At 37.6% G+C, this 24,017-nt stretch overlaps 2 protein-coding genes across 14 annotated transcripts; one reads left to right on the top strand and one right to left on the bottom strand.

The window, feature by feature from the left end:
• The first annotated feature begins 2,851 nt into the window (after positions 1 to 2,851).
• LOC143862662 (uncharacterized) lies at positions 2,852 to 12,125 on the top strand. 4 transcript variants are annotated; one of them, XR_013240425.1, is made up of 9 exons: positions 2,857 to 3,329; positions 3,641 to 3,701; positions 3,829 to 3,863; positions 4,739 to 4,774; positions 4,929 to 4,991; positions 5,601 to 5,790; positions 7,612 to 7,663; positions 11,493 to 11,606; positions 11,814 to 12,125. XR_013240425.1 is itself a non-coding variant. In XM_077373733.1 (8 exons), exons 2-8 carry the CDS (start codon positions 3,673 to 3,675, stop codon positions 11,499 to 11,501), a joined length of 414 nt encoding a protein of 137 aa, XP_077229848.1. In that variant the 5' UTR covers positions 2,857 to 3,329; positions 3,641 to 3,672; the 3' UTR covers positions 11,502 to 11,712. The 4 variants fall into 4 exon arrangements, 2 of the variants coding, with proteins under 2 accessions (XP_077229848.1, XP_077229861.1); XM_077373733.1 differs by lacking the exon at positions 11,814 to 12,125 and having other exon boundaries at positions 11,493 to 11,712; XM_077373746.1 differs by lacking the exons at positions 4,929 to 4,991; positions 11,814 to 12,125 and having other exon boundaries at positions 2,860 to 3,329; positions 11,493 to 11,712.
• Positions 12,126 to 13,984: 1,859 nt separating this feature from the next.
• On the bottom strand, positions 13,985 to 22,429 carry LOC143855338 (uncharacterized). Of its 10 annotated transcripts, none has more exons than XM_077365515.1 (12): positions 22,144 to 22,429; positions 17,891 to 18,029; positions 17,570 to 17,755; positions 17,409 to 17,481; positions 17,220 to 17,327; positions 16,820 to 17,128; positions 16,624 to 16,707; positions 16,300 to 16,523; positions 15,669 to 15,748; positions 14,601 to 14,684; positions 14,371 to 14,500; positions 13,985 to 14,262 (listed from the first exon to the last, which is right to left on the bottom strand). In XM_077365515.1, the coding sequence occupies exons 3-8, from the start codon at positions 17,632 to 17,634 to the stop codon at positions 16,446 to 16,448; spliced, it is 717 nt and encodes a 238-aa protein (XP_077221630.1). In that variant the 5' UTR covers positions 17,635 to 17,755; positions 17,891 to 18,029; positions 22,144 to 22,429; the 3' UTR covers positions 13,985 to 14,262; positions 14,371 to 14,500; positions 14,601 to 14,684; positions 15,669 to 15,748; positions 16,300 to 16,445. The 10 variants fall into 10 exon arrangements, with proteins under 10 accessions (XP_077221630.1, XP_077221638.1, XP_077221627.1 ...); XM_077365523.1 differs by having other exon boundaries at positions 14,601 to 14,696; XM_077365512.1 differs by having other exon boundaries at positions 15,669 to 15,886.
• Positions 22,430 to 24,017: the final 1,588 nt, after the last annotated feature.

Genomic DNA, 24,017 nt, shown 5'->3' on the forward strand with positions numbered 1-24,017 from the left:
TTCTTTCGGATCTGGAATTGGGTGGAGGATTGTTTGCTTCAGCACGAAGACGTTCAACTTCTCGACTCAAATCGTTGATTTGTTGTTGCATATGTGGCTGAAAATTTCCAGCAAGTGTGTGTACTTCATTCAAGGGAATAGTTCTGCCACTTTGATGTCTGGCTTGTCTTGGAGGCATTGTCCTCTCCTCTAAAGATCTGATACCAAAATGATGTAAGCCTCTCCTAGGCTTCTTGGCCTAAGGATCGGGAGAGTGACACTCAATTGTTCAATAACTGGGATACAAGAAAACAGATTTATGCAAACTCAGTAAAATGAGCATATCTCCCTTGATATAGGTCGGAATGACTTGATTCCAAATCCAAAATTTCAAGGACTCGTTGATCTACAACTTTACTCATAAAAGCTTGCTCAGATTACTATCATAGGGTGCTCGAAAAATTACTTGAAGTGGACGAATCCGAATTGACAGAATTCTGGAAACAGAGTGGGATATAATAGGAAAATATGACAACTTCAATGGCTACTCTTCAAGGTTGCCAAGGAAGGTGGGTAACATCAATTTTTCTAGATGGATGGCTGCAACTCTTGATGGAAGCAAATGATAGGGAAAACTCCTACTCTTCAAGGAATGAGTGAAACTCTTCTAGGTTTCAATGATGAACTCTTCAAGGTTCAAAGGAAATGCTCTAGGCAATTTTTCACTCAATATTCAACTGAGAACTTTATTACAAATGTTTGCTGGAATTTTATAGAGAAAATACAATAGAAAATCGTTCAAGCTAGCCCACTAACTATTTTAGGGACTTACACACATCATTAATAGCTTAGGAACTCAAAACACATTAATTAGTCAAAGACCTACAGACAGAGTCTACTAAAAGCTTCATAACTTTTCAACTACTTAGCCCAATGAAGACCATAAATATCCATTGAAAAGATAATTCAAATACCTACAACTTCGTAGTTAACCATTTTCCCTGATTCGTCCATCTAGAGGTCCAAAGACGTGTTTCCAAAATGACCATAATCATTATGATGGGAATTGAAACTGGATTAGGCCCGAATTGGCATGTCCATGATCTTGGGCTGGAGCTGGCCTTTATACTTAGTGGATTCAAGTTGGGTTTGGGCCTTGTGTTGGAGTTGAATGCGTGATGATCTTTCTAATGCCGTTGGATGTTCCAACTTGTCTCTCACATGGATAGGGGCTGCATAACCTATAATGAATAATTTATGAGGACATTTGTCGTCACTAAATGCATGGTTTAGATTCTTAAGCCATTCTTTAAATGGTGACTGTATGACTTTTAATGGCGGCTGCTTCACAATTTCTTTGCGACTATTCGTGTGACTAATAGTAAATAATTAGTGACGACAATTGTCGCCATTAAAAATGAGTTTTAGATTCTTCAACCATTTTTTTGTGGTGACTAGAGACCTTTTAGTGACGACTTCTTCACAATTTTATCGCAGCAAGTCTGGTCACGATTATATATGAATTTAGTGGCGACAATTACGTCATCACAAAAAGATATCTATTTAGTGGCGAGATTTTGATGTCGTCAGTATTATCTTTAGTGACATATATAGTAGCGACTCAGTGGCGATGAATTTGTCACCACTAAAAGCTTTTAGTGGCGATTTGAAGATATTTAGTGATGATTATTTTTGCTACTAAAGAGCTTGTTTCTTGTAGTATGTATCCTCTATCACCTTTCATCGCGTGAGGAAGTCGGCGAATAGTGAAGCCAATAGGCCCGCCAGGGACGGAGTTTTAAATGCGTCATTGGAAGTCTTGGATTTCCTACCTCCTTGAGGGGTCTTGGTTTGGCATTTTTAGCTTTTCTTTCCTTTCGTTTTTAATATAATTCTGTCATTAAAAAAATCATAAATTGACACTCACTCTAAATAAAAATTGAATTGGGTTGGTTTGACTTACATTTTTCATTTGGTAATAATACTATGGAAGTTTAGATATATTTTTCCTTACCAAATTATTCCAGAAAATTCCTCCAATATATCCAAACTGTAATGGCTTAGCATCCCGTACTATTTCTTTTTGTAAATCTGGTGCTGATAATTGTTGCAAAGGATGCAAGTTTTCGTTCTCTTTCACTACAAGAAAGTTGATTTCACCTACGGACATTTACCAGCAGTCCGAATAAATGCCTATATATAGCAGCGGTCATAAATAAATCGCCAGAATATAGGGAAGATTTCCGATCATTCTAGAAAATTGCGAGCCCAACACTTTATTGTTCGTGATTTATGGTTTCTTTGTTGGTTGGCTCACGACATGGTTTTAAGTAACAAAATAATTATATGTATCTAAGGGCACGTTTGGCTGCCATGAATTTGTTTTTATGATAAATGGCCGTCTTCAAGTGGAGATGAGGGTGAAATGCCTAAAAATCAGAAAATTAAACTCCGGAAAACTTCACTACAAGAAATTGGGCCATTAGTGGCGATTTTTTTAGTGAGGAACTCAATTTAGTCAATAATAACAAGTTTTTAGTTACGATAAAAAAATGTGGCCACTAAAAATTATACTTTAGTGGCAACTTCCTATGTTGTCGCTAACTAAAACATTCTAGCCACTAAAGATTATAGTTTAGTGGCGACTTTATATGTCGTCACTAATCCTATGTAATGTCTAAATATAGCGACAACATTCGTCTTGTCACTAAACCTCTCACCACTCGCTGGAATGTTGGCGGGAATAACATTAGTGACAAGACTTTGTAGTCGCCACTAAAGATTAAATTTAGTGGTGACTTTATCACTACAAGAAAATTGGTTATTAGAGGCATTCTCTTACCGACGTTCACAAAAAACGTCCCTAATATTCTACATGCAGCGACGTTCAACAAGTAAAACGTCAGAAAATTTATATTCTCGTGCAAGTAACTAGTCCCGCCAAAAAATAAGACATATGTATATACCGACGTTCATAAACTGTCGCTGAATATCTTAATTAGCGGCTTTCTTTTAGGAATGTTGGTGATAATTTATTTCATTAGTTGAACTACTCGTGACTTAGGGCAGAACCTCACGATATTTTTCGCAGAAACCCTATGATTTCCGCACAACTCTTTCCTCAAGCCCTACTTCCGCTCCAAACCCTCTCAAATTTCTTCTCTAATCTCTCTTCTCTAACCCTTACCCTCATATTTCTATCCGTTCTCATATTCTAACTGAAATTCCTAATTTCTCTAAATTCCTCTTCACTAATCTCTCCTCTTTCATCTGATTTTTTTTGTTGTTGCATTCAATGGAAATAACGAGGGGTGATTGATGGGTTACCGGCATTCAAGGGAGATAACGAGGTATTTTTCGGGGATTTGAAATGATGATTGTGACTTTTTGTGGGGCATTTTTTGTTTAAATTTAGGGTTTAAATTTTGTGTTTCAAGAGATTCCGTGATTAGGGTTTTTTTCCCCAGTATGATTAGGGATTCGGTTTTGTCTGTAATATCTTCTCCCACTTGTCTTTATAATTAGGGTTTTGGTTTCTATTTTTTTAAAGTGATTTCCCATATTCATTCTATTTTCAAGGTTTTTAATTTCTTTTTCACTTCTTTTTTAAGGTTTAAGAGAGTTCTTATTTAATTAATGTTTTTTTCTATTTGTTATGTAGGGTTTTGATTTGCGACTTCTTTAGAAAGAGGAATGAATAAGAGAGGAAAAGAAAAGGATAGGTTTTTATTTACTCTCCTGTTTTTATGTTTATTTTCCCTTTTTTCTGTAATTCTTTTTTTTTTGGGCTGTTGTTGTCTAATTTCAGAGTTTGATCCAAGAAAATACTCAAGCTAATGAATATTCCAGGTCTAATGAGCGAAATTGTTGCAAGCCATCTATAGGTTAGTTGTTAGACATCTACAAGTTTGCTTAAAGGGTTTGCATATAGTATCATCGTGTTGCACATGCTTCTTAACCTGATGATTGCAACTGAGATTGTAAGGATATTGATGTCCTTGGAGGTCTGATAGAAAATGGCAGAATTGTTGTTTAGAGCTTAATAATTGCTTAGGCTGTGTTTGATTACATGAATATATGGTGGGCTCTCTGATACTAGTATTATTAGCTGCTGATGCTTTATTAGTTTTAAGTTTGTTTCTTGTAAGGCCCTATTGCTTTAGATTTTGAGAATTGGTTAATAAGTCCAAAACTGATTATTGGACTCAAATGGAATCCAATAATCAGTTTTGGACTCACAATCTGTTCTGAAAATCCAAAACAAACAGGGTTGGTGGCAAGCAAGGTTCGAGGACCTTTACCTTGCCCCATTAGGTATGAACAAATCCCATTCCCAAGTTATTTGGTTTTAAAGTTGAAGTCAATAGCTATACCTCTCTATACCTTGCCCCATTAGGTATGAACAAATCCCTTTCAGTGTATATTTGTAAGTTTTGTGTTCATTAACACTTCTCCAAAGGTAGAAATTCGTTTCAAAGGTTGAAATTTGGATTTTTTTTTTGTATGCGAAGCAATTGACTGAAGAAAAATGGAATTTAAGAGTGATAATCAGAGGAAAAATGGCTTCAGGTTCCGAAATGGCTTGGCCATCCTATTTTAGCTGATTATTTGTGTATGGATCTTAATTGATTCTAGCTTCTTTTAAGAAATTGGGTAAGTCTATTGACCCTTCACTTTAAGTCATTTTAAGGTTATGGGTGCTTAATCATCATCATTATCTTAATTGAATCTTTTTTTTTTAATTTGGCTCATCAATTAGCGGATGAAGTTCGAAAGGCGAGAACGCAACTTGCAAGTGAGTATCTTTCCTTTACAATTTTGCTGCAAAGGCTTCTGGCTAGGTGGTCCACTACATTCCTTTCTCTTGCATGGGCTAATACTGCCATCACATGATTTGGGTGCCCCTATAGTTTTTTTTTTTTTGACACTTCATTTTATTTGTTGAGTAGGTGGGGTTAGGAGTTGGAATCAATTCTCAAAATCCAAAATGAATAGGAGCCCTAGGAGGTGGGGTTAGTTTTTTGTCTCATTCTATGTTGCTTTTATCTCCTCTTTCTTTAATATTGCCTATGCATTAAAAAATTGTTCCGCCTGAATCTGCCTCATTTGCTCCTCATTTGTGTATTTATTTGATTTTTTTTCTTCACAACATTGATAGACCAAATCACTCTTATAGAAGAACTCTGAGATGCTAGAATAACCACATCTCTACACATTCTATAAACTAGAGAGAGGCCCATGGCTAAACCATTTTCTATAGAGAGGAAGGCCTCGAAAGGAAGCCTAATTGGTATGGGACTTAACTTTCCTTGATCAAATTCACAAAAAAAATAAAAAATCATGGAGTTAGATCAGAAGCATCTTATATGTGGAGCAATTCTAGGCATGGGCATAAACTTGGGTAATTAGAAACATTTTGTCTTGATGACTTTATGCATAAAACAAATGATCCAAGTAGAGCATTTGATTGACATTTGCTGGGATTGGATCATTGATTAACACCATCACTCTTCCACTAAGACTTACAGGTGGTGAGGTGTGCTTGTGTATTTGTGAAAAATGCTCACCATGGTTAGCATATATGAAATTGGGAAATGATCATCTTCTTTTGCCCTTTTCAGGACTTCCAACTTGGAGAAGCCCCACAATACTTTTTGACGTTACAATGCGTCTTCAACCATATGAGATGCATACTTGCCTAGCCATTGAGTTCATTGTTTCAATTTCAGTCAAGTGTTACATGGTACAGCTGGGGGAATGTAAGGGACTCTTCAGCAAGTCCAAGCTCGAAACCAACAACTTTGTATCCAGGTATGCATTGATGAATAATGATACTTGCTTATTTGTTTATTCAAGTTAGAATCTCACTTACCAAAGGAACCCATTTAGATTTTGATATTATTTCTAGTAGATTTTGAGAGCTGCTCCTCATTTATATGACAACTCAGGCCAAAGATGAATTCCAAACACTATCTAGAGTATGTTACTTCATGAACCCAATATCTATATTAAAGTAGAATAGCACTTCATCTATAGAATAAAAGCAATTCTTCAAACTCTATATTTAGTGGGACTTGGCATCTGATGGCTTCTATTGATCTGGATGATAACTCAACAACACAATGGTTGTACTTTATCCAGCTAAATTGTGGGGTTCATGACCATAAAGCACATGGCAGGTTGTGATCATCGTTGGTTGAGTTGGTTGGCTTGTTGTTGGTGATTGGTTAGTGTTTGGTTGGTGTTTGTTGGTTATAGTTGGTTGTTGGTTCTCGGTTGGTTCATTGGTTGGGTTGGTTGGTTTGTTGGTGGACTCACTTTGCGAGTCATGTTGTTGATGCTTCTACATAGTGAGTGTAATTGCTCGGTGTAATTTTATGTCTTTATTGTTATTGTTGTTGTAGTGGTTTGCATTGCAATCCACGTTGTTGGTGCTTCTACATAGTGAGTGTATTTATTAGGCGTAGTTTTACGCCTTTGTTGTGGTTGTAGTGGTTTGTGTTGAAAATCACTTTGTTGGGGCTATATGCCCGGTCGTTAGCATTGCTTTTGGCCTTGCGGTTGTTAGGGCTATATGCCCGGTCATTAGTGTTTCTTTCGGCCTTGTTGTTGTTTCTTCAAGGCGACGTGCTGTGTGGCCATCTTTTGTTGGTTGTTGTGGTGGGCTGATCTTTATATCGCCCTATTGGTTGGTTGATCGTCGTTGGTTGGTGGGTGGTTCTTCTCATGGCAATGAGTTGTTCAGCTCATATCTACTCGTGGTGCTTCGTCGTTGCTCATGTGCGCGCCTTTGGCATGCTTATTTTGTTCGAGGATCGTTGTTGTTTCCTGCCGAGGCATCTCCATTGCTTATTGGTATGCGGATTTGTTTGTCGTGCTTTGATTCAGGGGGAGGCCCTGTTGTGATCGTTCTCGCCGTCGTGCTGATTCTGGGGAAGCTATTATCTTTGGTGGCCATTGAGCATGCCATTCTATTCAATGTGGCGTTTGCTATCATTTTTTTGTTATGTATTTCATTATGTATTTAGCTTGAGGGAGAGTGTTACACCAAGCTGGCTGTGTGTATGAGCTTATTGTACCTTTTTTGTTGTATGGTCTTTTTTTGTTGCAAGCTGGAGTTCCATAGTATATACACTCCAGCTTGAGGGGGAGTGTTGAAGAGTGTAAGGTCATGTTGGTCATAACTTGTATAAGTGAGGGTATTGTAGTCTTTGTACTATGTTGCCCTATTTTGGGCTCTATATATACATCATTACATGGGAGAGCTCCTTAGTGGAGAATCTCACCATCTTCTCCCTCACTCTTCTTCTTCTCCTCTCTTCCTTATCCCCATTTCTAACACCGACTTCTCACCAAAATACCCAGTCCAGGAACAAACATTGCTGGGAGGAAAAAAGAAAAATACAATTGTTACATTCAATATAGCTCCAGGCTTCCATTAGTGATTCATTTGGTTTAGAATGATTACCATTAACAAACTGAATGTGTTTAAACTGGTAAAGGAACCCCCTTCATCTGAGCATTATGTGTTGGATGGCAAGGGCTGAGACTCAATAATTCGAACGTCTAGAGTCATTATATGACCTGAATTTTTTCATCTCTATTGATAATATTGTGTTTTTGCTTTGGCAGCTCTTTTGCAATCAGTTCTGCTAATGGAGGATTGGATAGAATTTCCTACAAGGTAAATTCATATCAGAACTTGCATAAAACCATTTTTTGTTAGAAAACTGAGATTCAGTAGTTAAAAAGACCGTGTTGCCTAAGAATGTGTACAGATAAACACCTAGTTCTTTTGACAAGTTCTTTGCTTGTGAAGCCGTCCTCAAAAAGTATATTAGTGTTATCTTTCCTAGATCCAGAAGCTGTCATAAATAATATTGAGAACCTATAGCTGAACTCCTTATCTTGGTGTTTGTCCCATACTTAGTCTTGCAGATGTGTATGGCATGAATGTCACGGAAGTAGAGACCAACTATAATGGCTTTGTGATTCACTAGCAGTTTGATTTCTCTTAAAAGCATATTTAGTTAATTGTGAGTTGATTTCTCTTAACCAGTTGATGATTTACTTGGCTTGTTTTCATCACACTAAATGGATATCCAACTAAATTATCTAAGAATATTGATTTTTTATATGTTGGAAAAATCAATGATTGGCATTATCAATGTTAAATTCTCCAATCAAAGTTAGAATCCCCTCTTCTGCGAAAGAAGAACAGAAACGAAAGAAATGGAATGCAATAGGAAAAATAAATAGTAATAGATCTTTCTTTATTCTTTCTTTCCTCCATCCCAAAGGTCGAATGAAAGGCCAGTGCATCTGAAGATATGGACTTTTCTATGGTAGCAAAATCAATGATTGGCATTATGCATGCTTCTGAATTTTTTGTGTTTGAGATCAGTTCATCAACATTCCTATCATTATTATTTTTTATCGATAACAGAAATTGTATTACTAATAAAAATGATTACAGCAGGGGACAAGAAGTCCCGCTCATACAAAGAAAGGCATACAATGCCCTGTAAAAGATAAACAACGTAGATTATAATGCATCAGCTACATCCCCTCTTGGGTTACAAGTATTAATAATGTTCATGTATTCTCAACCCCCACCTTTGCTAGCTCGTCTGCCTTGCAATTAGCCGATCGTGGAACTAATAGACTTCTAATGTCCCAGAACTGAGATCCACCGCCCCCATTATGAATAATGTACTCGCTGATTTTTGCTTCGGGATTCCTTGCAACTCGAAATAGATCAGGATAAACTTCACTTAGTGAACGCTCTCCCATCCAAACATCCTTCCAAAATCTGACCCTGTTTCCCTTCCCCACCCTAAAACGTACCAGTGGTTTGAACTCCTCCATCGTGGAACTAATAAACTTCCAAGACCCTAAGCCCTTTCCCACTGCCGGCGCTTTGCATTCCCATTCACCCCAACCACACCCATATTTGTCCCGAATAATGGCATGCCATGGCGCATTTTGTCCCAAATTATGATAGAATGGTATTATGTTTGGGGAATTTTAATCAATGATAAGTGTTCACCTTTTATTATGTTTTCTCTAGATTTTATTTCAATTTATGTAGGGTACACATGTTTATGTGAGATGATGTTTGTATTTGAGTATCTCTGTTGTAGCTTCATGCTTTTATTGCAGTCACTTATTGAATGTTGTAACTTCAACCGATTTTTAGATCTGTAAGTGACCCCACCCGAAATTCCATTTTAGCCAGGCCGGTAAGGGATCTTTTACTTTATCTATGTGAAAATTTAGATCTGGTCTGTGGCTTCGTGCTGCCCTCGCTAGTGCATTTATGACTAATCTTTTACAGTACAAGAGGGTTGCTCGGGAAAGAATAGGAGGCGAATATATCATTTGATAGAAGTCACATCCTTGATATTTGATCCAACAGCAGCTCCTCAAAAAGTGAGTTGCTGTTGGATCAAATGTCATGGATGGGATGGTGAATAAGTGTTTATGAGGCCCGCCATCATGTAATTTCTCCCTAATTATATATTCCATTATAAAATATGATGGCATGCAGTGATTTTTAGCAGAATAAAATGGAGCCTTGGATTTGTAATATCTCCAGTCCTTCACTCAAACTCTTGGTCAATAAGTGATTTGCAGTTTCATATATTATAAACTATATCTGGTTGCTCTTTTACTACTTTAGTACTATGGTATTGCCATATTGGCACCTATAACTTCAGGCATTTTCTACAAGGTTGTCTTATTTGATTTTCTTTTCTTTATTACAATTTGGACAAACTGGCATGTGAGTCATGAATCATTCCTAATTTGTGTATATACCAGAGTTCTTGGGAGATCTATAGAGCAATCCTAACATGATCGAGATCCAACTTGGCAGATCTATAGAGCAATCCTAACATTCAACTTTGGGCCACACGGCGGGTTGGTTTTGTGTTACATAGATCATTGATTTTGAAAATTAGGCGTATCCATGGGGAGCAATCCTAACAATCAAATTCTTAGAAAAACTTGTGTTATGTAGATTGCTGTGAACCAACCAATTACTCCAAAAGCTTAAGCTGTTGGGGTTGGTGTTATTTAATCATTTGTACTTCGATACTCCCCCTCACGTGTGGCCCTTCTTTGTTTTTTAGGTTGGCTGTGCATGTGGATTTTTAATATCAAGGACAGGTTGGGTTTTGACAGTACCTGACCTGAGGCAATATCTCTAATACCATTTAAAACAACCAATTAATCCAAAAGCTTAAGTTGTTAGAGTTGCTGTTATTGAGAATCTTTTTTCTATAAGTTCTACATCTGTTGGTTTCTATTCTTATGTTATTTTGTCTGAAATGACCTCTTGTACCTTCATTCTGTTCAACTTTTGATCTAAAAAAGAGTGTTTTGAGATTCTTCCTGTTTTTCCTTTTTCAATGTTATCATTCTCTTTGAGGTCTTCCCTCTAGGAGCTGTAGTTACATGGTTGATTTTTGAATTTTAAGAATGAGCGATCCAATGTAGCGTTTTCGGATCATAATATGATATTGTGTGGATGTATTGCGTAGCTGGGTCCCTTCCTTCAATTGATTATGACCCAAAAATTCACTAATGTTCATGCAATTCTAGATGTCTAAGCAATGTATTTGTTTCTGTTGTGTGTGGCTCTTGCGCATTCCTTTTCAACCATCTTTTGGTTGGACGTGTAAGATTTTCCAATTTGGGTTCATTTTGGTTGAATGCATATACACCAAGACACAGCAAAGTAAGAATTCCTTGTCCTCTTGTCCTAGTCTAGTACCCGACATGTAGTTCCCGGCACTTTTTTTTTTTGAATGATTAGCAGCACTATTCTCTCTATTGAGAAACCATCTTCCTAAGTACAGAAAAATTATGTAATATTGAATATGACAGTAAGAAGGCCCCTTGGCAAGTCCTTGTTGGCCTACAAATTGAGGTTTCGACACCCAAATATTAGTGAAAAGCATCATGATTTTATTTCCAACTTGAGAACATCTCAAGGGAACCTTCACCCATTCGAAGGAATAGAGGTCATATACACTCAGACATCTATCTAATTGGATACAATGACTCAATGACTATACAATACTAGTTTTGAAAGAATTTTATCAGTTTCTTTAGGTTTATCCCCTTCTCAAAATGAATGTGCTTGTAGCATGGAATTTTGGTTGGTAGGCTCCAATAATTGGCTTTAGAGTTGTATCTATAGTTTCAAGAAATGATCATCATATTTGTATTATTTTGCAAGAATGTCACCTGTGTGTACTTCCACTTATCACTGTCTTGTACTACATGTTATAATAGATAGTCTACTTATTTGCCTCTAATTGTTTGCTATTTTGCAAATGAAACCTAAATCCATTTATCTGTGCCTAGCAAATTGAGGTTAATTATGGTTCTTTCCATATTTATGATGCATTGTATCTCGCTGACTAGTGGAAACAACTATCTTTTTAACATTGATAATACATATATTTCTAATGATGAATAATTGTAACCAGTTTTTTATGTATCAGGTGCAATAGCTACACATGATTTACAAGCTCTGTGGCTCTCCTTCAGAAGAATATTGAAATAAGTCCAAGTTGATCTGGCTGAACATCAAACTGTCTGCTACATTGAGGACTGAAGTGAGTTATTATGTCATATTAACCATTTTCTTCTTGTTTATTTACTTTGTTATATGTAACATGATATTATGTGATGTGGCTAATAACATGGAATGTGTTGCATTGAGGATTGAACTTTTGTTCGAATGTTAAATGTTTTATGCCGCATAGGTATTCACTTTTGATTCTTAGACCATTTGAAGACCATTTGTCTGTTGCTGATTTCAGCTTTCATGATCCTGTGGTTTCTAAGATAGAGTACAGAATCTACAACTCTCGGTTTCATCAGAGTGAACCTGAGGGTCTTGATCTCAAACTAACATACAATTTTGTTTGAACTCCTCTTTAGATTATGTTCTTAATCACATCAGTGTGCTCATAAAACTTCCATTTTTTTGGAGCAAGAATGCGTGTATGTATCAAAGAATGCACTGGCACTACTCCTTATGTGAATTCACTTTCATGATTTTGTTTGAATGCCTGTAGCTAAAGATTGTATCCCATATTACAGGTATTACAGGTTGTTTATATAATAAGATTGTATCCCATTGTAGTGTGAGATTGAATGCCATTGTAGTGTGAGGTTGTTTGAATGCCATTGTTACAGGTTGTATCCCAATATGATGGACTCATTCAGTATAAAGGGATTTAAAAAAAAAATTATATCTATATTTACCGACGGTCAGGACCGTCGGTGATTCTAACAATCATACTATGGCCTTACATTTTCAGCAACGGTCCTGTTAGCGTCGGTGTTTATACCAACGCTCAGAAAACGTCAGGGGATGAGGATATTCACCGATGGTCCTTAACCGTCGGTGTATTCACCGACGCTCACAAAACGTCGCTAAATGAGCTATGCATCAATGGTTTTTAGCATCGGTGTAGTTACCGACATTCACAAAACGTCGGTAAATTCCAAAGGCCATGTGGATCTTTTAATGACGGTCCCGACCGTCGGTGTAATTTACATACACCAATGGTTTACTTAAAACGTCGGTGATTATACCAAACACCAACATTTTTTTTTTGGATTTTTAATGACGTTCATAAATGCTGGTAAAAATGATAGCACATTCATTGGCATATTCACCGACGGTCATGATTGTCGGTGAATGTCACTTTTCTTGTAGAGCGTCACTAATCCTATTCGGCCCGTAATTTTGACTAAATAATATTAGTGACAACTAAAAATATTAAGAATGAATTGCTACAAAAATATGAAAAATGTCAATCCGGTTGTTGTAGAGTTTTTGGTTTCTTGATTTTTAGCCACTTCTGATCAAACACTAGTTTCCGAGTTTTTGTTGGATGATTTTTAGGGATTTCACCCTAAAACACTATTAAAAAATAACTAACTACCTCTAGCATACTTAGTGTTCTGTTGAATAGAAACAGAAGTTTCGATCCCCCCAAATCCTTATATTATATATAAAGCGAGAATCAAGGGTTATTTTCTTCTCGACTTTAACGTAAATCCCAACTACATCCCATTTGTATGCTGCATGTCCTTTAGCATAAAGCTTTAGGAAATTTACGCGCTTCTTTTAGGGTACTTTTGCCATTTTGGCAACAAATATCCTCTGCAACCTTCCAAAACATAAAATGCCAGCTGCTGCTTATTTATGGGCAATAAATGAGCAGATGATAAATTCGCACCCTTGTGGCAGACTTGAATGATTTTGGACGTCTCATCCTTATCTACTACAATATAGCGGGAGAAAAAAGGAATTTCTTTTCTTTTTCTGTGAGATTTATACATCAGCATTACTCTTTTACCATTAACCCCTTCACTGATATCTAACATCCACTACAAGAAAGTTACCTTTCACTGGCATTTGGGAACGTCGCTGTATATAAGCAAAACATCGGTATTAGATTCACCGACGTTTTTCGGAAACGCTGGTGAGTCCAGTGTCGCTAAATATATATACCCACGTTCAAAGAGTAATGCGGGTGAAAGGTCTTACACCGGCGTTTTAAAACGTTGCAAAAAATGAAACATCTAACGCCACCATTAATATATTCACCAACATTTGTAGAGAATCGTCGGTGTATATATACAAACACCGACGCTTTATGAGCGTTGGTGAAAACAGTGATATACTCCGACATTTTATTAACGTCGATGAATAATTTATGCAGCGGTGTTTTTGGTGAATGCTGCTGTATATTGTATTCATCGATGTTTAGGAATGTCGGTGAATACTATTTTCTGCAATGTTTCTGTTTGGGAACGTCTGTGAATAAATTTTTCAGCGACGTTTCTTATTGAACGCCGGTGTATATTTAAATTTTTTTTAAAAAAAAATCAGTCATGAATATACCCAAATAGGGTACATATTGTAATAGATTTACTACCTGCTCTGCTGTCAAATTCACATTGACATTCACATTCATGCTCTCACAAATAATTTGCATGCCACTTGATAAAGGTGAACATATATACACTAATGATTGTGTACACAAACTAAATGGTGAAAATATTTACATAGCACAATGACTGTGTATACAAACTAAATGTATCAACAAGAAAAAAACAATCTGCACATCTAGCAGTCCTACACCATGTAGGTTCGAATTGCATTCGCCAAGTTGACGATGAGGCAAGCACTGCGAGATTTCACCAAGTTGGAAGTCCTGAGAAAGGTAGCCCAAGTCTCTTTCACCCGAAAATCTGCAATTTGAAACTTTGACATTGAAGTTGAGCACTTCATTGCCCAACTTCAAGGAGAAACCAACAACTTTGAAAAGACAGAAGAAAAATAGGTACAAAGAACCTTACTGATATCAAAAGAACACTCATCACCCATTCGGGTACTCGGGCAACTCTTTCTGCGAAATATTTGATCCCGACTCACTGTCCACCTTGGGATTTTTGGGGCCCATTACATGAAGATTATCCATGGATTTCTCTGAAATAGAATAACATAAATATAGTGAACATTCTTTTCTTTCCAGAAAGCATTTATATGTAAACAAGTAACTATTACTTATAGAGGCCATCAATCTTACTGGATTTGACAACCGAGGGCTTTGGCACACCATAATAAGCACCTCCACCTAGTACACCATACCCATTGCCGATTTCTATGTTGCCTAATGTGAAAGCTAGCAGTCAGCAATTCCATTGAGAAAAAACAAATCAGTATGTAGTATCAAACTAGTATTTAGAGCCCATGCTATGCATGGGTGTAAAATAATGAGCCCCACCCCATCAAAACATGAGGTGTAATATGTTGGCCCTTATCTGAACATTCTAACAAGCAGCAAAAGTAACAACAGTAGCTGGTAATAAGGTGAGAAGCAACAAACGAAAATACCAGCAACAATGGCCTGCTATGGGATCAGAAACAACAAAAGAAGAGAGGGGTAACAAGCAATCGTACATTATGGAAGTGACATCTTTGGTCGGTTTTAAATGCAACAAAAAAGTCAGTAGCCTCGCTGTCAGTTCCCCTTTCAGTCGTATACTTCTTTCCATTATATACGATAAAAAAGCTAACTAAAGTCGGGTTTTTCGGGTTTCGGGTTTTTTGCCCTTGAACCCTACTCGACCCGAGAATACCTACGGTTTTTAAATATCAAACCCGGCCCTATCCAAAACCCGTGTTATTTGAACCCGACCCATGTGTTTTTCGGGTCGGGTAAAACCCAACCCAAGTTGCAACCCTACCTGACATGACAGAAGGCTTGGGTCTCAGGGAGCTGCAATTGTGCAAACCAAAGCCAAAAAGAAGTAAAACTCCAAATAGAACAAAAATAAAGCGGAACTGTGTGATTGTCCCTCTTCCAACCTGAGTAGTTGCGTTCCTCATGCTGTAGTTGCGTTCCTCATGGTGTGTGCTATTTTTTATTGGATTCATTTGGAATCATTAACAGACAACCACGGGTATTAAATTATGGTTATGTTGTATCTGTTGATCAATTATCTTTGGCATTATTAGCACAATTTAACCATTGGTGTGAGATTTTCTTGGACACAACCTACTATCATTGAAAACAAACCCACTAAGGATTGCATGCTCAAAATTGTCAATGTGCTTCTAGGAAACCCACATAGAAGCATTATAATAAGCTTACCTTCTAGGAAACTCAGCTGCCACTGCCATTCAATAGCTTTGGTTTGGCTTCACTTGCTCTCCTCTTGGCACGAAAATTATCTAAAAAGAATATGGATAGCTATTATGTATTAGAAACAGGTTAAATGCACAAATCACAAAAGATAAGGGAAAAGAAAACAATTGAATATACTTATCTTATGATCATTTGGAAGCATTTTGAAAAGGATAACTCGTGGCCTATGTAGATATTTGAGCAAAAAATAGAGAAATAAATGGATAGTTACAGCATACAACCAAGTGATAGGATACAACAAGTTTGAGTATCCAAATTGCATACACAAATATCGACAGAAAGTAAATTTGTTCTATGAAAAGTAGGATGAAAAAGTCAAATACATTTAAAAAAGCTAAAAGAGGCTGTAAATCCATGCTACATAACAATGAGAATCCAGAAACATAGCAAAAGTCTGTATCAAATTTGCATCAACATAAGTCTCATAAAAACATAAAGGGAAGGTGGCTCATGTATTCCGTGCTGGTTTAACCTGAAAACAAAGGGACCCTAGAGTAGAGAATAAAAAATCAGTATACTTGTGAATAAAATTATCATGAAGCTTAAATAAATCTACCCTCATATATCAATTACTTACCAAATATGATAGCCAAGCGATTTCTGAACCTAAAGCTTCTCCGATAAAGTCAAATAAATCGCTTTCTTTGAGAAGAGGCTCATTTGGCTCCAATGCAATCGTGATCTGGACCTCAGTGAAATGCTCTCCTAATGGCTGGCCGTCGACTACATGTGTCGGATCGAAGCTCTTACGAATACCACGAGCCACTTCAACCCCTCTCGTCGAAGGCTCATTAAGACAACCTTATAAAATGAGCCAAATGATCAGAATTAAAAATAGGCAGTTGTTTATTAAGTCACAAACCAATATAAGATGGAGATTACAATTCAACAACATTTATACCAGATCATCACGTAGATCATGGAGACCAGTCCGTCTGCAAGAGGAGGTTGCATGTTGTCGTGAAGATGTAGGATCGACGGGTGGCTAACATATGACAAGAAAGATACATAAAAAAAAAAAATTTTATGAGTAAAAGAGATACATAAAGTTATTAGTGAACTAAAAGAACTATTTCATAAAAAAATTATAAACATACATTACAATTTTGTAAGCCCTGAAAATGAGATAAGAATGTCGCCATCTGTTGTTCCATCTGGGACACCTTCTCTCTCATACTCGCCACCTCAATGTTGAGTTTCTCATTTGCCTTTTCTAGTGACGCAGCCCTCTCCTGTGACATCCCACCTCTGGATGTACAGCCAAATAGCCTACTCGGGGTAGGTCCGGGCCCCATCATCCGCACCCTGCCGCGTCTCTCTACCCCAAATACCTGGCCGTAGCTGTCATTTGGGGCAACTGCGGGGCTGAGATCTGGTTGTTGAGTCTGAACCTCCTTTATCTTATTCTGAAGAAAAGAGGATGTGTTATAATAAAGTCTTACCTCAAGTTTTTTTTTAAAAAAATTGAAAACATAGTATGAGAGTTATGAAACACACTATAAGAGCTTCACAGACATCATCATAAGGCTCCTCCCCGCCTTTCTTGCTATGGAGACGGATGAAAAGATCTCCTCGGCTTAGAGGGATACCTTCATTCTCTACAGTCTGTCCTCATGTCAACAATATCAGTGCTTGTCATTGTCAATAGATGAAAAGAAAATTAATAAAATACAATCATGAATTTACCGCCTCCCTTCGATGTACATGTGTGTTTGATAGTTTGACTCGCACGAATGGCTTTATTTCCTGCTCAACGTTCCTGAAGCATGTGATAGCAGTTTACATATTTAAGCAGTAAATAATTTCAATTGAAAGAAATTGAAACGGTTACAATTTTAAACTCATACCTTCGATTCCTCAGTATTCCAGTACGCACAGAGAGATCAGTACTGGGTCTCAATTGCTCTACCATCAGGCTTTTCGATATTTTTGTCAAAGAAGTTGGTCTTTAGAAAACACTTCCAGTCCCTCCACATCCTACCGATGCTCGCAATAGCCCATCCCTTTCGGTCATCATCAAGTACACATTTTTCCTACATTACATATATGTAAATAAAGTAAGACGACAGTAAGAGATATTAATAATCAAAGATGAAGAAATGAACATTTATATATATATGTGTGTGTGTGTGTGTGTGTGTGTGTGTGAAGCATTCTGATGGCGTTACCTTCGCAATAGTCCATGCATCATCCTTATTTTGTTGAGGCATCTTTCGCCAGTCTGTATATTTGCGACGAAAGAAATAATGACTATGACTATGCATCATCCTTATTTTGTTGAGGCATCTTTCGCCAGTACTTCCATAGCTATGTTCAAGGGAAATTATTATGAGTGGCTATTTTGTTGATTTTTTGCGACAAAAGAAATAATGACTATTAGGATTTGCCCCTTTTCAATAGGCGAGCAATAGGTTATACCTTCGAAAGTAAGCTACCTTTCCAAGTCATTGATTGAATGGTTATGATCGACCTATCATGTCTAACATTCCCATCCTAAGGTTTTAAGTTTAGGTATGCATTTCGGACCTGATAAAAATGGAAATGTGTTGATTTTGGATAAAATAATAGTAGATTTTCTGTAAAATCATGGAAATGTATTGAAAAATATGCAAATGATGTGCATTGAAGATCAAACTTCAGGAAGAGACGAAATAAACACAAATCCACACTAAAGAGGACAAAATAAAAAATAAAGACAGAGGGCGATGAAGGGAAGCCCCACACCAGCTAGGAAGAGCAACAAAAACAAAAGAAAAACAAAACCAGCAGCAAGCACACCAGACAAATCGCTGCCAAATCAAACAAAAGCCATGATCAGGAGCCACAGCCGAGACACTCTCAAATCTTGAAATTTCCAGGGATGAGACCCTTGAAAAGTGATGGAGTTCTTAGCCCAGGAAGAGAGGGAACAAATGGGAAGGATTTCCCCTTCCTCTTTGAGACTAATTGCCAAGATTCGTCTCCGTTTGAAGAAGAGGGGATAGATGGAGAAGCCTTCAAACAGCTGTCCAACAGATTGGAGCAGCCCACAATTCTGATCAGATGCCTTTCTTCCTCGTCAAGAGCAGAGAACCTGTTAGACTTGCTAATTGATGAACTCGGAACCATTTTCCTAGATGTTTCTCTACTGCCATTGCAAGGAGAAGGGGGGTCAGCTGTAGGGATCACAGAATCTATGACATTTTCCTTTTGAGTAAACTTGATACCATCTTCAACCTTAGATTTTTTATAGGCCTCCAAACTTTTTTAATTCTCTCGCCCACTGGATAAGAAGGATGATGAGAACACTCCTCAAAGGAATGACTAAAATCCTTGCAAAAAGAACAGGCCCTTGGCTTCCATTCATAAACTATGCTTTGGAGTTCTTCTCCCTTGGAGGTTTTGAGATTTATAGAGTCGGGCAGCTGCTGCCCAGCCTTTATTTGAATGCAAATCCTTGCAAAATTGAGTCTCGTTGCCTCGGCGGTGTGAGTGCCATGTATAGCGGGGTTCCTATCAAGCTTGCAATCCTACTTAAGCAATGATGGTTCCAAAACATCAAATGAAAGCCAGGAAGACGAATCCAAACAGGAATTATGATTATGATTCACAAGAGCTTGAGGAGTGGCATCTTCAGGATTGTCACCATGAACAACAATAGAAACAGCATGAGGAAGGATTTGAGCAGGATCATCAATAGCAGCCATCGTAAGAAACTGTGATTGAGCTGAACTGAACTGTGCTTTGGAAACTGATCTAAACAGATCTTGGCCGAAAACAGAAGATGCGAGCAAAAAAAGGAACTAAAATGGCAGTAAACTGATCTAAAACCAGGGACAAATTAGTTGGACAAAGAAGGAAAACAGAGAAGAAGCTAACCCAAACCCTCCATGCTGTGCACGTGAAGGGCATGGGCCCTTGCTTCACGCCGGACGCCCGCCGGCTCCCGCCGGGGAGGAGGGGAGGGAGAAGAGAAGAAGAAGGACTTTCTCTCTCCTCAGAGCATCCACTGACCAAAGCAGTGATGGGTTCCCAAACCTATGCTTTTAAGGGTCCTGATAAGATTTGGAGCACTCTTTCCATACCCTACTCTGCCAAAAGACACCAAATAGATTCCTAGCTCTTCAAATATTTCTGAAGACAAATGCCATGCATCATGTCTGCAAGAGTTAAAGCCATGAACATAAACAACCTTATGCTTGGTTGACTTTTGGGACACCATTTTCTTTGCAGGTCTGATTCTTTCCATCCATGACTTTTGATTCTAGGTGCTGTAATAGGAGCGTCATTTGAAGATCCAAAAATCTTAGGAGGAAAGAGGTTGGACTGCTTCATATGCACCTCTGATACTTTTCTAAACATTCCTGAAGGAAAATGAAAGGAGGTGCTCTGCTTTGCTTTCCTAAAAAAAAATCTTTTAGCTTGACAATTTACACACAATGCCATTGTCCTAGTGGGTTAAATCATACCCTCAACTTATGACCCAAACCCCTACAATAGACTGCTCTCCTCTTAACCTCTTTTGTTCATAAACTAAAGTGAAGCCTAGGAAATCTCAAATTCATTCCAAGGTGTACAGCCAAAATGAAATAAAACAAGGCCCAAAGTTTTGTGAGTGCCCATGACATTGAATTGGCAGTACCATGAATATCACTTAATGTGTAGTCCCAATGTCGCAAATAGGAATGGTTTGGTAACTCATAACCACCAAGTACCCAATGAAAATCACAATGCTAAGGATTTAACAAGTATACACAGTGTAAACCTGTAAATGGGTTGACCTATAGTTCTAAACAAAAATCATTTTGTGGACACAAAATACTCTGCAACACAATGAAAACATGATGAAGATCATTCAGTGGGCAGACCCAATGAATTGAGCAAGTCTCAACAGGCCTGGCAATAGCTTCAATGCCCACATGATCACGTTCCTAGAATCACCTTCCACCATAAGTTTGCCAAACAAAGATTGTTGTCCAGTCATGGCTATTCGAGTCAATAATGGGCATTGTGGGTACAGGAACCCAAAAATAAAACCAGGTGCAAGGAAGAGTTCAGAATGTTTTCATCTTATGCCTTACATGCTGTGCCATAATGCAGGGATAAAAGGGTGAAAAATGATGCCTTCTCTCTCTTCTCCTTTAAATACTTCAAGTTCCACAAGGCATAAAAACAAGGGATTGACATATTATGCAGCTTCTACTTATACAACTGATTTTGAATTCTGTAGAGGAGATATCCCCTCTAAAGTCCATCATTTCTTATATAGCTTCTACTTGAGTTTCTTTCACCATTGTGCTAATAATTGCAAACATCCTCCAAAAAGGACTCCCTGAGTCCCAAGTATTTAATCAATCAACAACCTGATCCTTTTAAAAATATCAAGGAGCCAAAAAAGGACCAAAAAAAAAAACAAGTGATCTTCTACAGAAATAAGATGAAATAGCATCTGCAGATCCTATTTGGATCGTTATTCCAATCCCTCCAAAACAAGTAATTGCTCAAAATTTCATCAATGCCACTATGTTTCCCCCATCTCTCTGGTTCCAATTGACCTATTAACACATTTAAGAATAAAAAAGATGTCTTTTTAAGGTTTAACAATATCATGACCATATAAGAAATCTGAGACATACTGCAGCTAGAGAATTCAAAACTCATCTGAGACTGCAATGCTCCGACGTGTTTATTAAGTCCATGAGGAACTTGTCATGAGACACAAATTGGAAATTAGGAACATATAAGACCTAAAACGAATCGTAATTCACCTATTTGCCTCACTTAATATGCATCTAATACATTTATTTACCAGGGTCTTTTTGCATCATGCTACAACTTTATATAGTATTGTCTTTGATATCATAAAGAAGCTCTCGGAAAGCTTGTTTCCGACATAGTCCATGACAATGCAACATTCCTGACTAAATGTGTTCCTAACATAGTCCACAGTTTGTTCTAGTTTTTTTCTTTTTCCTTTTGTTTATAAGGCATGGCATCAATAAATTTATCTAAATAGGGTACATAAACAATTCAAATTACTCAGGTGCAGAGGGTAATGTCAAAATGGTGTCATCAGCTTGGATTAGAAATTTAGAAATTTAAAATTTTAAACAGTGAACTTCGAAACCCTAATCGGCAGTCGCCATTATCTTCAAGTGGAAAAAAGGAAATACAGATACCAATCAACAGATGGAACGCACGCAGTCAAATTAAAAAGGGAAAAAAGAGTATCGATTAGTATTTAAAATGCCGTAATTGTGAAATTAAGATCAGATGGTTCTGACTAAGAAACAATAAAAAAATTCAACAGCAGATATCGTTTGAAAGGGTGGAGGAGCCACCGTTAACTCCAAAAGCAATAAAAGTTATCGATTTCTGTTATAGGGGAGGAAAATATCCATAAGAAGGGGGAAAATATCACTGCCCTAAAAAAAATGCATACCTTTCTTCTACTTCTTCTTCTTACTCTTCTTTTCTAATGGGGTTTTTTTGCACGAAATAGGGATCGACAAAATAGGGAACGATTTCTAGAGGGTTTTGATTTAGAAGGGAAAAGATGGGTTTTCATTGAGGATAAGCTGATACGTTTTACAAAGCATAGGGGTTTGGAAAACTAGGGCGAAAAGATTGGTTTTCAAGAGGATTTTTAGCTTAAACCATTAAGAAAGCGCGGGGCATGGAAAAGTAGGGCGCGAGCTTTTCATACCCAATTCAACGACGTTCCGAAAACAAATGCCGCTTGTTGTTATAGTCACCGATGCGCACTGACCGTTGCTTAATATAAACAAAGATTATCCAATTAATCCCCGACGTTTTATTTAGAAACGTAGGTAAATACTTACTTTTAGTGACGTTAATAAAACGTCTGTAAATAAGTAAACCCTAATTTTTGGGTGGGATTAGTTACTTGCGTGGGATAATCGCTTCACCGTGGCTCTACTTTATGACCGTGGGTGTAAACAGAAAATTAGGGACGGTTTTTTGGAACGTTGGTACTAGAACGTCAGAAATTATCATATTTCTTGTAGTGATCTATCTTTATGAGAAATTATTTGAGGGTAAAATCGTAATCTACATACGAAAAGTACCGACCTGGGTACCTGTCCATGACAATTACGAAAAAAACTACCAAGAAGAGTTAAAGACATATGACAATGACGAAAGAACTACTTTATATTACTCATGTAGGACACTTGCAAAATATTGACGGATTCCGGGCACCTAAAGAGGAACAACAATTATGGAAACCTCTATCGATTGGAGGGCTAGGATCATCCTATATCGATTGGAGGGCTAGGATCAACCTATGGAAATGATTTTACAGGCACAACCGATTGATGTTGTGTTCCATCACATGGACGGTTTGGATCAACCTATAACCCACTATAGATAGGAGGGTTCGGATCAACCTATGAAAATTATTTTTGGGGCCCAACCTATGTAGGCAGTGGTCCATCTAATGGACGGTTTGGATCATCCTATGGTACGGGCCATACCGTACATTTTAATAAAGTGAGGAGTGCGATCATCAAAATATGGTGAGTAGTGCCATTATAAAATATGGTAGTGAGGACTATAGCACTATATATAATTTGAAACCATTGTTGTTACTTGGATATTCCCACGCAGGTCGGGTTCAACCCTAATTTAGGTTGGGCCGAGTTAAGCTTTTTCGCATATCGGGTTGGATTGGGTTGGAAAAAATCAACCCGAATTGGAAATCGGGTCGGGTTGGGCAACCCGACCCGACCCGAAACCCAAATTTGGGTTCCATCTGAAGAAGTTCTGTATATGTGTTTTTCTTTTTCAACATTGAAATAGTCTCCACAGTCCACAATGGACGGTTTGGATAATCCTATAGTGCGGGCCATACCGTACTTTAATAAAGTGAGTAGTGTGATCATCAAAATATAGTAGTGCGGATAACATTTCCCTTTGTTAATTGTTAGTCCCTGTTTGGTTTGGATTTTGAGAACCGTTGTGAGTTAAAAACTGGTTATTGGTGACTCACTATTGGTTCTAAAAATCCAAAACAACTCGGCTTGAGTTGAGGTTGTCAACAATTGGTACCATATCAAATTGGGTCAACCCGACCAAACCCAACCCGAATTGGAAATCAGGTTGGGTTGGGTTGAGGAAATTGCAAATCGGGTTGGGTCGGGTTGGAAATCGGGAACTACTTTTTCTTATTCACTATGTGCGGGTCAAATTACGAAAAGTTTGATATTACGAATGCAGGACACCTGTAAAAATATTGACGAATTCTGGACACCTTAAGAGGAACAACAATTATCGAAACCTCTATAGATTGGAGGG

This window comes from Tasmannia lanceolata, unplaced genomic scaffold, assembly GCF_043159265.1.
Source record: "Tasmannia lanceolata isolate RefF3 unplaced genomic scaffold, GAP_Taslan_0.1 ptg000003l, whole genome shotgun sequence".
NCBI lineage: Eukaryota > Viridiplantae > Streptophyta > Magnoliopsida > Canellales > Winteraceae > Tasmannia > Tasmannia lanceolata.

What these genes read in the sequence shown, in the direction of transcription:
- LOC143862662 (XM_077373733.1), top strand. Translation starts at nt 3,673, where the DNA reads ATGAATAAGAGAGGAAAAGAAAAGGATAG. An exon ending in GGCGAGAACGCAACTTGCAA is followed by an intron (nt 4,775 to 4,928) that starts GTGAGTATCTTT and finishes TTTGTTGAGTAG; the next exon opens with GTGGGGTTAGGAGTTGGAAT. An exon ending in TAGGAGCCCTAGGAGGTGGG is followed by an intron (nt 4,992 to 5,600) that starts GTTAGTTTTTTG and finishes TGCCCTTTTCAG; the next exon opens with GACTTCCAACTTGGAGAAGC.
- LOC143855338 (XM_077365502.1), bottom strand. Translation starts at nt 17,634, where the DNA reads ATGGTAGAGCAATTGAGACCCAGTACTGATCTCTCTGTGCGTACTGGA. An exon ending in ATGTACATCGAAGGGAGGCG is followed by an intron (nt 17,328 to 17,408) that starts GTAAATTCATGA and finishes ACATGAGGACAG; the next exon opens with ACTGTAGAGAATGAAGGTAT. An exon ending in AGGGCTTACAAAATTGTAAT is followed by an intron (nt 16,708 to 16,819) that starts GTATGTTTATAA and finishes GTCATATGTTAG; the next exon opens with CCACCCGTCGATCCTACATC.